This window comes from Nerophis lumbriciformis, linkage group LG05 (genome assembly GCF_033978685.3).
Source record: "Nerophis lumbriciformis linkage group LG05, RoL_Nlum_v2.1, whole genome shotgun sequence".
Taxonomy (NCBI): Eukaryota; Metazoa; Chordata; class Actinopteri; order Syngnathiformes; family Syngnathidae; genus Nerophis; species Nerophis lumbriciformis.
Genome location: NC_084552.2, coordinates 20,237,143 through 20,251,041, shown reverse-complemented (window position 1 = coordinate 20,251,041; position 13,899 = coordinate 20,237,143). Strand labels below are relative to the sequence as shown.

At 41.1% G+C, this 13,899-nt stretch overlaps 1 protein-coding gene across 2 annotated transcripts in view; it reads left to right on the top strand.

Moving 5' to 3' along the window:
• LOC133606800 (equilibrative nucleoside transporter 2) overlaps nucleotides 1-13,875 on the top strand; it is a 42,664-nt gene extending 28,789 nt beyond the window's left edge. For both annotated transcript variants that reach the window (XM_061961140.2, XM_061961141.2), the window contains exons 9-13: nucleotides 368-552; nucleotides 617-719; nucleotides 829-914; nucleotides 10,436-10,641; nucleotides 10,728-13,875. In XM_061961140.2, coding sequence (XP_061817124.1) covers nucleotides 368-552; nucleotides 617-719; nucleotides 829-914; nucleotides 10,436-10,641; nucleotides 10,728-10,839 — 692 coding nt within the window. In that variant the 3' untranslated portion in view covers nucleotides 10,840-13,875. The remainder of the gene's footprint in view (nucleotides 1-367; nucleotides 553-616; nucleotides 720-828; nucleotides 915-10,435; nucleotides 10,642-10,727) is intronic.
• Nucleotides 13,876-13,899: the final 24 nt, after the last annotated feature.

Sequence of the window (13,899 nt, the reverse complement as noted above, 5' to 3'; positions counted from 1 at the left end):
GGAAACCACTGCTGTCCACTGACTACTCAAGTATATACAAGTTTGTACAGTATTGTCCCAATTGTAATGAAATACTTGCTGAAATGTGAGGGATATACTCGCTTTAGTCTAAAATTGAGCTTTAAAGTGCTTGCAAAAGTGTGTGAAATTGACCTTGGAAAAATGCCTGCTCACATATCTGGCAGTGTTAACTTGTGTTGACTTTTCCATTAAGTCCATGAATAGGTCCCTCACTTACCGCATAATCTAATCAATTTAGGGGCCATTATCTTGTTAGGCAACTGTTCATCCATGTGAAGTTGCTTTGCGTCCACTGTCACACAATGACTGAGCTTGTTAGACACTCACTGTGTGTATGTGTGTCTAGTCGAGAGTTCCGCAGTGGGGAATGACAAGTTAAACGGCCTCACTAATGCCTCGGTGGCCAGCAGCCCCAACAAAGATGGCACCCTGCAGGAGGGCAAGGTGGACGTAGCCAAGCAAGCATTCGTTTCTCTGGAGCAAGTGGAAAATAACCAAGCTAAATCCTCGGTCATCGAGGTCTTCAAGAAGGTCAGCTGTTTGTAGCATTGAGACGCATGTGTAAGACTGAAAAATAATTTATTTGATTTTTCAGATATGGGTCATGGCGTTCTGTGTGACATTTGTGTTCACTGTCACTCTGGCGGTCTTTCCCGCCGTCACTGCAAATGTCCAGACGATGTACACAGGAGATTGGGGTATGACTAACTTAGGATGCTAGACTTCTGTTATTTATTGTGAAAGCTTTTAAAAAGGTTTTAAGCGCTCGTATAGAAGCGGTTATCCTTCTGATTATTCTTCGCCCAGAGCGCTACTTCATCTGTGTCTGCTGTTTCCTGACCTTTAACCTCAACGACTGGCTTGGCCGGACCATCACCACTTGCGTACGCTGGGTGAGTATCACCTCTCACCTGCTCCTTCATAAAATAACCTTATTGCGTGTTTATCTGCTTCCATTGGTTTAGAGCACGTTTTTGTAAAATAAACATAAAATTTAGTTTAAAAAGTGTATGTTTAAATATGTAGCATTTTCGAAGGACCAGCATTAAGTGTGTTTCAAACAAATTCTTACAAACTATTTGCTTGTCATCCAGCCACCTCTGTTTTGTTTGCTGTGTTTTTTCCCTGTTCAGTGAGGCAAATCTAGCCTCATTCCAAGGTGCATATGCTGAAGACTTAGGTTGTGTATCAAATGAAACACTTAAATATGTATATTGTGTATTATGTATACTTAAGTCATGGGGGCACAACAGTGTAGTAAAATCAAGGTTAAAAATCAAGTTGCTGCTTTCACCTTCTTTTCTTTTGTCCCCTTCTGGGTTTTTTTTTGGGTCACACCTCCCATCCCGTGAGTCATCTTGTTTTTTCCCTCACATTGAATCCTTGAACATTGAGGCTGTGTGTAGCCATTAAAAGTTGTTTTATTCATACTAGAAGCTGTGTTGTGCCGCTAAGGGTGTGCTCATAAGTAGTAGTAGTAAAGTTTGCTCTTTTTAAGTAATTTACAATATTATTAAATGGTTCTGATTGTGTTAATGATTGGTTATCATTTTCTCTTTTGTTAATGCAGGAGAAAAATAAAAATGTGTATTGTGTGTAAATATATTTTTTTTTTATCAACACCATGTTAAAATGTGTTCCTTATTTTTCTTGTATTACATACAATTGTGTGATCAAAACAAAGTCTATATTACACAATTGCTAGTGTAATCAAAATAATTCTGCTACTTGCTAAAATAATTTCGGTTTTGTCCTTAGTCCTTCTGTGTCCATGGCCTTATTCCCTGAATTTGTAAACAATAACAAAAACGACCGAAAAGATTTAGGAAAAATAAAAATATTGATCTAATCACTCTAGTGTGTATCATATAGTGATACTCTGTATTATCAACACTACCGATTTATGGATCAATCAGTCTTTCCCTTACGTGTATGCCTGTCAGTGGCCGCTAAACAGTAACAGAGCAGCCCAACAGTTGCGTTTATATCATCCTTTCTCTATACTCTTATTAATATACTTGTTAATTGTATGTTAATAGCTGCTTTCTGTTGTAACGAGGTTCCATCTACACTTCTTTGACTTAACTTGCACTTATTTCTTGTGTTGTTTTGAGAAATCTTAGTGGCTAGCTTAGCAATTAACTTGCCTGCTCCTGCTTGCTCTTTCTTGGTGTGTAACATGTTAAGCCTCGTTATACAGTCCTACATTGAACATCACGATACTTGGAAGAAATTATAATTTTTTGACTTGGGGGAGCAGCCAGCTTCCCACGGTGTATGGAGATACAATTAGCTGCTGCACTTCTTACGGTCAGCAGACTGAGCTTTGAAAATAGGAACCGATGTTTAAAAAATTTGGAAGGTTCAGTGAAAATTGGAGCGTAATCCCCGGTTCCTATTGATGCTCAATGGCCAACTCTACTGGCTGGTAAAGGCCTTTGTCAACCATTCCGCACTCAGTGTATTATTGCACAGTCCAGTTTAGGGCTGGGCAGTGCAAACTAAACCAGTATATTTTAGAAAGAGGTATGTATTACCATGAATTGATTTACCGTATTTTCCGCACTATAAGGCGCCCTGGGTTATAAGCCGCGCCTTCAATGAACGGCATATTTCAAAACTTTGTCCACCTATAAGCCGCCCCGTGTTATAAGCCGCATCTAACTGCGCTAAAGGAATGTCAAAAAAACAGTCAGATAGGTCAGTCAAACTTTAATAATATATTAAAAACCAGCGTGATGTGGGCGCGCATGGAGTCGTATATCAACATGGACGGAGCTGCTTGAAAAAAGCCACCCGGCCTCTTCGCGTAAACTTACCTTAACCACTCGCTCATCTTTTCTTCATCCATCCATCCCTTCGAGTTAGCTTTTATGATGACGCCGGCTGGAAAGGTCTCTTTTGGCAAGGTCTTCCTTTTGAATATCACCATGGGTGGAAGTTTCTGGCCATTAGCATGGCAAGCTAGAACCACAGTGAAGGATGACTTCTCATTCCCTGTGGTGCGAATATTCACCGTACGTGCTCCCGTTGTATCCACAGTGCGGTTCACAGGAATATCAAAAGTCAGTGGAACCTCGTCCATGTTGATAATGTTCTCTGGCCGGATCTTTTTTTCAGCTATCTTGTTTTTACAATATGCACGGAGTAGTAGCCAGCTTTTCTTGAAAGTCTTTAGGCAGTTGCTGTGAAATAGTAGTCCGTGTGCGGATGGAGAGATTGCGTCTTTTCATGAACCGGAAACCTGTCGCTTAGTAGGAGCCATTTTGTGGTCTTTACAGATGTAAACACACAAAGGAAATTAAACGTAATATCCGCGCGCTTCTTCTTCTTCTACGCGGGCGGGTGGTTGCTTACAGTAGAAGAAGAAGCGCTTCCTGTTCTATGGGGGCGGGTGCTTACCTTGGCGGTTGCTTGCGTAGAAGCACTTCCTCTTCTACGGGGAAAAAAGATGGCGGCTGTTTACCGTAGTTGCGAGACCGAAACTTTATGAAAATGAATCTTAATATTAATCCATATATAAAGCGCACCGGGTTATAAGCCGCACTGTCAGCCTTTGAGTAAATTTGTGGTTTTTAGGTGCGGCTAATAGTGCGGAAAATACGGTACGTGGACCCCGACTTAAACAAGTTGAAAAACTTATTCGGGTGTTAACATTTAGTGGTCAATTGTACGGAATATGTACTGTACTGTGCAATGTACTAATAAAAGTTTCAAGCAATCAATCAATTTGAGACAATATAGCCGTACCAATTTATTTAATCCTTAATGTTTGTGACGCGGAAGTCTCTCTGTTCATTGTGTCTGCGCTGGGGGCTGTGTCCCGCCTCCCCCATGCACAGAGTTAGGCGGGAATGGAGCCACACTCATTGGACACAAACTCCAGTACGAGGAGTATGCGAGACACACCTGTCAACCTTCCCCTTTTTGCCGAAAAAGCATGTATTTTGTCCTCCTTTCGATCCTGTTTTTCCCCGGATTTTGCTCTCAGTGAAAAAATAATCCTCAGCAGTGTTGTTGCCAGCAATCGGGTCCGTTTGACACAAGCCTCGGCATCACTCTGGGCAACACGTGTGAATGACAGCAGCGTGACGAGTTGCAATTTTCGTGTTTTTATCAAATTAACAACGCAAGAGAGATGGGTGCATTTGAAAACGATGAAGACGTTTCTGCCAAAATATAAACTTTGTGTATATATATAAAGGTTTATTTGAAATAGGGACAGATACAGAAACATAGATATCTGAAACAGTTATCCAATGTATGCATCATAGTGTTTGTAGCCAAAGCTAATTTACAACACTTGTCCCCAACAACAACACAGATCTAACATAATTAAAATAGGAAAATAAAAAGAATGAGGCAAAGAGGAGTCGATAATAATGATAATATTAATAATACAGACAAAGTGCAAACTAGATAAAAGCCAATAATAATAATAATAACACAGACAAAGTGCAAACTAGATAAGAACCAATTAGTAAAAAAAAATTAAAACTAATAACATGGGAACACGATTGTTGCTCAACTCGCCACAATTTTGTTTGTTTTTTGAAAATGACTAGTGCAGGTACCGGTATACATTTCAAAGTGTCAGGTAGAGACTTCCATACTTGTGGTCCTTTTATTGAAAAGGCAGTCTGGGCAAAAGATGTTCTCTGGAATGGAACGCAACAGTTGCCTTTTGACGTTACTCGGGTGGTCGATCTGGTACCACTTTGCAGTCTTACAATTGCCTTGCAGAGCAATTGGGGAGCAGAGTTATTTAAGCATTTAAAAAACAGTTTGACTGTGTGTAACAAAATAACATTTGTAAAACTTAAAATATTGTATTTATGATGATATCGTATACTCTTCTTGTCTAGGACTTTCAAGGCGCGGTTATAAAAACACTCAATGGTCTTGTTTGATGACTGGTGTGCCTGGGACCATGTAGTTAAGCCATAGGATATGTGTGAAAGAATCATTGAATTCATAAAAATAAAAGCACAGCTGAGAGTTAAGCAGTTTCTTATAATCTTAAAACAGCCTAGGTTTGCCTTCAGGGTTTTACACATTTTCTTAATGTGACTTTTAAAATTCAGCTGATAATCTGATTATGCTCAAATATTTTACTTCAGGTACTTGTTCAATGAGCTCCTCATTAATTTTTATATTCAGAACGTTTGTTTGAGGTAGCTTTTTTTTGTCTTTTTAGTGTTTAGGGTTAAACAGGATGATGCCAGCTAAGATGCTATTTTGTCTAATTTAGCATTTAACTTCTCAGCAATTAGAGTACAGGTCTTACCTGATGTATATACGACTGTGTCATCCGCATACATCTGTAGATCTATATCTATGCATACATCTGGTAGGTCATTGATGTATAGACTGAATAGTATCGGTCCCAAGACACTACCCTGAGGTATCCCTGTTTCAATTTTGCGGAAGGAAGATCTCACATTATTAATGGTGACACATTGTTCACAGCCCTTTAGATATGACTCAAACCAGGACAATAACTGTTTGGATAAGTTGAATTTAGTTAGTTTGAAATTAAAATGTCATGATTGACTGTATCAAATGCTTTTTTAAAGTCTAGAAATACTGCACCAACCACCTGTCCTTTGTCAAGGGAATGTTTGATATTTTCAGGTAAAAAACAAGTGGCAGATTCTGTTGAATGGTTATGTCTGAATCCGAATTACAGGGGATTCAAATAGTGGTTTGTCTCAAAGTGGTGCATTAGTTGTTCCGAAACGATCTTCTCCAGGACTTAAGATAAAACTGGAAGAAGGCTGATATGTCCATGCTAGGGATGTCCCGATCCGATATTTGGATAGGATCGGCCGCCGATATTTGCAAAAAAATGCGTATCGGCAAGGCATGGGAAAATGCCGATCCAGATCCAGTTTTTAAAAAAAAAACTCCGGTCCGTGTTTTCCAACGCACCGATTTAAATAATACATTCCACTTTTCTGCTGCTCCCTAATTTCCGTTCCGCATTTTACAGCACACCTTCAACACATCCACAGGTCTGTGGATTCTCACGCAGTTCCTTTTAGCTGCTGGCATTACACGACAGGCTCTTCTCACTCTTTCCTGTGTCTCCCTCTCACAGACAGCAAGCGCACATTCTTACACACATCACATACTGTCACGTCATACGTCACATACGTATACGCCCTCCCCGAGCAGAGAGGTAGCAGCATGGCTAACGTTAGCTGTGATGCTAGCGCAGCCGTGCGAGCAACCTTCCCTCTAAGGTGCGCGCCTGTGCAATTGTGCACTGCTCAAGCGTCATCTGCGCACGGCAAATCTATGCCACGCACAAAATCAAATAAAAAAATAAGTGCATAATAATTTTCGACACACGGACACGACAGAGAAAACAGTTTTCGTCATCATTGTTCAAATATTGTAACGTCTGTCGAGACGCTTATCTCCATTCGGTGCCACACCCCCACACCATCAAAATGCAGAGGAAAACATTTCCACATCAACACCGTATGAAAAAAATTGTGATTTTTTTTTAGTTGTGACTACCTTCTCTGCATGAAAGTTTAAAAGTAGCATACATTAATGCAGTATGAAGAAGAATGTTTTAATGTAGACACATAGAATCATCATACTGCTGTGATTATATGCATCAAGTGTTCATTCAAGGCTAAGGCAAAATAGAGATATATATCGTGTATTGCAATATGGCCTTAAAATATCGCAATATTTAAAAAAGGCCATATCGCCCAGCCCTAGTTCAATGATGCCATTTCTGTTTGTCGTGTATAATTTTGTCTATTTTGTGTTTAACCTTGAATAGGGATGTCCCATACTGCATTAATATATGCTACTTTTAAACTTTCATGCAGAGAAGGTAATCACAACTAAAAAAAATCACAATTTTTTTCATACGGTGTTGATGTGTGTATGTGACGTGTGTAAGAAGGTGCGCTTGCTGTATTTGAGAGGGAGACACAGAAAAGAGTGAGAAGAGCCTGTCGTGTAATGCAGCAGCTAAATGCAACTGCGTGAGAATACACCTGTGGATGTGTTGAAGGTGTGCTGGAAAATGCGGAACGGAAATTAGGGAGCAGCAGAAAAGTGGAATGTATTATTTAAATCGGTGCGTTGGAAAACACGGACCGGAGTTTTTTTTAGATCTGGATCGGCATTTTCCCATGCCTTGCCGATACGCATTTTTGGCAAATATCGGCGGCCGATCCGATCCAAATATCATCCCTAACCTTGAATAAACAGGTCAGTTTCTTGTTACCAACCATTGTGTATTATTCAAACTCCCCTAATTCAGCTGGCTAGTTGTTATCAAGAGTACTAAAACCCTTTTCAACATGATTCTGACAACTAAGTAGGTTAAATAACTTTAAACTTTAATACATGCTCGGATAGGCCAGTATCGGTATCGGATCGGAAGTGCAAAAACAATATCGGTATCGGATCGGAAGTGCAAAAACCTGGACCGGGACATCCCTAGTCCATGCATCACTATAGCTCTTGTCTGAAAGTACTGTCATTACCTGTCACGTCACACCGCGACTTATTTAGAGTTTTTGGTGTTTTCCTGTGTGTAGTGTTTTAGTTCTTGTCTTTTGGTGGCTTTTCCTGTTTTCTTGATGTTTTCCTGTTGCAGTTTCATGTCTTCCTTTGAGCGCTATTCCATGCAGCCCTAATTCTTCCGGGCTGCAATATACACCCCCACTACCACCAAACCCCGCTACCACCAACCCCGCCCACCTCAACTGACGCACGGAGGGGGGGTTGGTGGTAGCGGGGGTGTATATTGCAGCCCGGAAGAGTTAGGGCTGCATGGGATTCTGGGTATTTGTTTTGTTGTGTTTATGTTGTGTTACGGTGCGGATGTTATCCCGAAATGTGTTTGTCATTCTTGTTTGGTGTGGATTCACAGTGTGGCGCATATTTCTAACAGTGTTAAAGTTATTTATACGGGCACCGTCAGTGTAACCTGTATCGCTGTTGGCCAAGTATGCATTGCATTTCGTGTGTGTGCTTACAGAAGTCGCACATATTTTGTGATCGGGCCGGCACATTGATGGAATGAATGAAAAGCAGACGTGACAACAGCTCGTAGAGGACGATAAACGCAGTGCCTTTAAAGCACGCTCCCAAGACTGTGGTCCGGGTGGACTACGAGGTATAATGACTGATGAACAACTTCGTTCGATAATAAAAGTTGCCTCAGCTCAAAGCCTGAGCCCCGACATTAATGAACTAGCATCCAAGAAAAGATGCCAGGTATCTGGCTTGGGCACAACAGATTAGATCAGTGTGTTGCAAACTGAGCAGTTTAAAGTCCTGAATGGTTGGTTTATTCATTGTTATTTTATTTTCTAATTTATTAGCCTGTGGAAAAAGTTAATGTTGATATTTACCTCAGAAGGCTGCAAATAGAAAAGAGGCATTCAATTTTTATTTAAATTGTATTTGATATGCCATTGATATTTTTTAATTATTATTATTATTTGAAACTCGATTTTGCATGTCACTATGAAGTTATATACGCCTTGCTTGTTCAATATTCAATGCAAAACTTGTTTGGGTCCCTATTAAAAGATTAATTTGCTCAACCTTGGCCCGTGGCTTTGTTCAGTTTTAAATTTTGGCCCACTCTGTATTTGACTTTGACACCCCTACTTTAAAGCATAGAGGGACAAACAACCACTGGGTCCAGAAGAGGAAAGGTGGGATATTTGTATTCCGCCTATTTATTCCAGAATGCACTGGTCGGTTCTGTCCTAGTCTCGACCTTAAGGCAGCTAAACTAATTTCTCCAAATAGGGGAGAGTGGGGTAATTGAGTCAGTGGGTAAGTTGACCCACTCCCTGTATTTTCGGTAACTGTGCACATGATTTGTCATATGACCATCAATCAATTCAGGAAGCACTAATAATTTCCGGTAAAATGGCTCTTATGCTAAAAGCAAATTTATCCAGCTCTAAAATTGTATATTATCAGTGTTGGGACTAACGCGCTACTTTTACTCTGAATGTTCAAACTGTTTTCATGCCACCTGGGGAGGCGACTGGTTCACAACAGTACACCCTCGTGATGCCTATTTCTACATAACTGTACACCCAGACCATTGCTGCTACCTGCGTTTCATGTTTTGGGCTGTGGCATACATGCGCAATGATCTTGCAGTTATTCACTGCAGAGATTTTCTCCGCTAAGACAGTTGCAGCCAAGTACTCAACTAAATTGTCACCCCGCCTTTTGTTGTGACCAACAAACGTTGTGGCTATATTAGTGCACTTCCCTTCACCTGCAGTTAAATGCGTTAAAGAGCCACTTCTTGACAGACAGATCAGGCAAGCATCTTGGCTTATGTATATTTCTTAACGAGTTGTGGTTCTCAGTGCACTGTTGGCTCAACAGCATGAACGACTGCCGGGTTTCTTTGCCGCAGCGGCCAGGCTGTACTGTTGTGGTTACTGAACATACGCCCACTTCAGCACTGGTTTGCCTGGCAGAAGATTTGTTCTCCCTGTGACTGCGTGGGCTTCCTCCCACCTCCAAGGACATGCACCAGGGGATAGGTTGATTGGTAACACTAAATTGGCCCTGATGTGTGAATGTGAGTGTGAATGTTGTCTATCTGCTGCTGTGTTGGCCCTGTGATGAGGTGGCAACTTGTCCAGGGTGTACCCCGCCTTCTGCCCGAATGCAGCTGAGATAGGCTCCAGCAACCCCAAAAGGGACAAGCGATAGGAAATGGATGGATGGGAGATTTGGATCAGGACGTGGCAGCTTATACTGTCTGGTCAGAGCCTCAACATTTCGCGTATTGACACACGGACCAAGCATTCTCTCTCCGTCTTCGTGATCGCCTCCTTCTCGCGGCCGTTTGTGCGTAACCGTGCCAGTTTGCACAACCTTACAAAACGCGGCAAAGTTAGATCCCGCGACAGCGGACGCAAACACTTTCAGACTTGATCAATCACATTGCGGCCGCTACATTAATACATTTGCGTCTCGCTATTTTGCTCATTTTAGAGATGCAATCCTCAGCGCACAGGCTTACGAGAGCAGCTTTGTGTGCGCTATCAAGTTTACACGTGTTTTTGTACACGCAAACCTTTCTTAGATAACATAATCATCAAACTTGCTTATTCGTTCATATGACGCACACAGAACAATAAACAACTTTGTCTCTCTCCTTTTTTTGTGTCTGTGCAGGATCAATTAGCAATGTTCTTCTCTTTATTCATGCGCCTCCTGACAATTGGCTATCCTTGGACTATGCGTGACTTACTTGTGCTGTAAAATATGTTTTAAAATGTTATTCTTGCAATATTAGTATTTGTGTCAACATGTTCTTCACATTCATTAAAATATTCTCTTAATTTAAGATGCCAATATTGTTTGAGTCTAATATGACGGTCGTTCTGTCTCTCCTCAGCCTCGCAAAGAGTCTCGTCTTTTCCCGCTGCTGGTGGTCTCACGTGTGGTCTTCATTCCTCTGCTGTTGCTCTGCAACATCAAGATCTCAAACGTCAGACATCTGCCCGTCCTCTTCGAGCATGACGCCGCTTTCACTCTCATCATGGCACTGTTCTCGTTCTCCAGCGGTTACTTTGTGTGCCTGTCCATGTCCTACGCGCCGCAGTGAGTCTCAACTGTTGTCCCGACGCAACAACTTGTCGGTTGTCTTCCTCTCCTCATGCTGACGTTTCCCTTGTCTTCATCGTCAGGATGGTGGAGGGCAAGGATGCGGAGACTGCTGGTGCCCTGATGACCTTCTTCTTGGCGTTGGGTCTCTCCATCGGTGCCTTGCTGTCTTTCCCGCTCCGCATTCTAGTGTAGTTTCAACACACACTTGAGTGCTGGCAATAATAAGGAACAAAACTGTTTGCTATTGCACAGGTTAGTTTTCTTATTTGCGCTTTATTTCCGTTAGTCCTAATGCATTTGTAACTTAAATGTAGTTTTATGCAGCTCATTATGTATGCAAGGGAATCTTTATTTTTGCTTTGCTTTTGATGCTTAGTTTGAAGTTTATGTACAAACCCCGTTCCCATACGAGTTGGGAAATTGTGTTAGATGTAAATATAAACGCAATACAATGATTTGCAAATCATTTTCAACCCATATTTAGTTTAATATGCAACAAAGACAACATATTTGATGTTCAAACTGATAAACATTTTTTTTTGTGCAAATAATCATTAACTTTAGAATTTGATGCCAGCAACACGTGACAAAGAAGTTGGGAAAGGTGGCAATAAATACTGATAAAGTTGAGGAATGCTCATCAAACACTTATTTGGAACATCCCACAGGTGTACAGGCTAATTGGGAACAGGTGGGTGCCATGATTGGGTATAAAAACAGCTTCCATGAAATGCTCAGTCATTCACAAACAAGGATGGGGCGAGGTACACCCCTTTGTCCACAACTGCGTGAGCAAATAGTCAAACAGTTTAAGAACAACGTTTCTCAAAGTGCAATTGCAAGAAATTTAGGGATTTCAACATCTACGGTCCATATCATCATCAAAAGGTTCCGGGAATCTGGAGAAATCACTCCACGTAAGCGGCATGGCCGGAAACCAACATTGCATGACCGTGACCTTCGATCGCTCAGACGGCACTGTATCAAAAACCGACATCAATCTTTAAAGGATATCACCACATGGGCTCAGGAACACTTCAGAAAACCACTGTCACTAAATACAGTTCGTCGCTACATCTGTAAGTGCAAGTTAAAGCTCTACTATGCAAAGCGAAAGCCATTTATCAACAACATCCAGAAACGCCGCCGGATTTTCTGGGCCCTAGATCATCTAAGATGGACTGATGCAAAGTGGAAAAGTGTTCTGTAGTCTGACGAGTCCACATTTCAAGTTGCAAATATTCAACATCCTGTCATCCGGACCAAAGGGAAAGCGAACCATCCAGACTGTTATCGACGCAAAGTTCAAAAGCCAGCATCTGTGATGGTATGGGGGTGCATTAGTGCCCAAGGCATGGGTAACTTACACATCTGTGAAGGCACCATTAATGCTGAAAGGTACATACAGGTTTTGGAACAACATATGCTGCCATCTAAGCGCCGTCTTTTTCATGGACGCCCCTGCTTATTTCAGCAAGACAATGCCAAGCCACATTCAGCACGTGTTACAACAGCGTGGCTTCGTAAAAAAAGTGTGTGTGTACTTTCCTGGCTCGCCTGCAGTCCAGACCGGTCTCCCATCGAAAATGTTTGCTGCATTATGAAGCGTGAAATACGACAGCGGAGACACCGGACTGTTGAACGACTGAAACTCTACATAAAACAAGAATGGGAAAGAATTCCACTTTCAAAGCTTCAACAATTAGTTTCCTCAGTTCCCAATCGTTTGAGTGTTGTTAAAAGAAAAGGTGATGTAACACAGTGGTGAACATGCCCTTTCCCAGCTACTTTGGCACGTGTTGCAGCCATGAAATTATAAGTTAATTATTATTTGCAAAAAAAAAAAAAGTTTATGAGTTTGAACATCAAATATCTTGTCTTTGTAGTGCATTCAATTGAATATGGGTTGAAAAGGATTTTCAAATCATTGTATTCCGTTTATATTTACATCTAACACAATTTCCCAACTCATATGGAAACGGGGTATGTACAGTAATTCGCCATGGTTTTACAGACTCTTTCTACTTAACATGAAGAAAACATCCATCTTTTGTAGCGCGTATCCTCATTAGGATCACGGGGTAAGCTGAAGCTTATCCCAGATGACTTTTTGAGAGGTTGGATACTCCCAAGACTGGTCAGCAGTACAAACACAGGGCACTTACAATACTGACAATTTAGAGCAGGGGTCCCCAAACTTTTTGACTCGGTGGCCGCATTGGGTTAAAAAAAATTTGTCCGGGCTGTAAAGTATATTCCTCACGCACACTAATTGACTGAGAGTGCGCGCTTCATTTGCCTGAGCGGCTAGGAGACCCCGAGTAACAAGCGGTAGAAAATGGATTACAAAAGGACAACAACAAAAAAAATTAAAACTTTTTTAACCTGGGATTTCCCACGGGCTGGATTTTGGATGCTGGCGGGCCGTGTCTGGCCCGTGGGCCGTACTTTGGGGACCCCTGAGAGTTTCCAATGTTCTAAACATGCAAGGAACAAATACGATGTTCTATACCAGGGGTGTCCAAACTTTCTCCACTGAGGGCCTCATCCAGAAAAAACTAAAAGGATGCAGTTGCCATTTTTTATATATTAAAAACCAATACTAGGATAACAAAAAGTTGGTCTGTATATTGGTTTCCTGTTAACATAATTTCTACTTGTATTGTTACATTAACCATTTGGTCTTTTATCTCACTTTTTGCGTTTTTTATTTTATTTATAGCATTTTAGTATGTGCTGCTGCAAATGGCCTCGAGGCCACACTTTGGACACCCCTGTTCTATACACTGCTGCAAAGTGACCGATTACAAGTCATATGGCCAAATTACATCAGCTTTGCTTAAGAGAGGCCACAGTTTAAGAGGCATACACTGCCCTCTAGTGGTCGAAGACACAAATTCACCTTGAACATGAGGCTCAGTCATTTTACAGTATATGGCAACTGTTAAGTTGGTATATGCATTGTAACCATATTGCACAATTATGTTGTATATTTTGTTTTGAGCTGTGGCCTCGTATCTTTTGACTTGAAACTTGCGTGATACTATTTTTTTCAGGGATAGTCGCTTTTTTATATCAAGCATTTAAAAGCCAATGTTGTCAGGAATGGCTTTATTAGAATGTTGAAAAAGTTGTTTTTATTTGCCTTAAAGATGTGTAGAAAATGTTGTTTTGTCACTTAAGGGAGACTTCACATGTTTAACTGCAAATAAAAAACTTGAGATTTAAGGTGATTTTTTTCACTGGACAGAA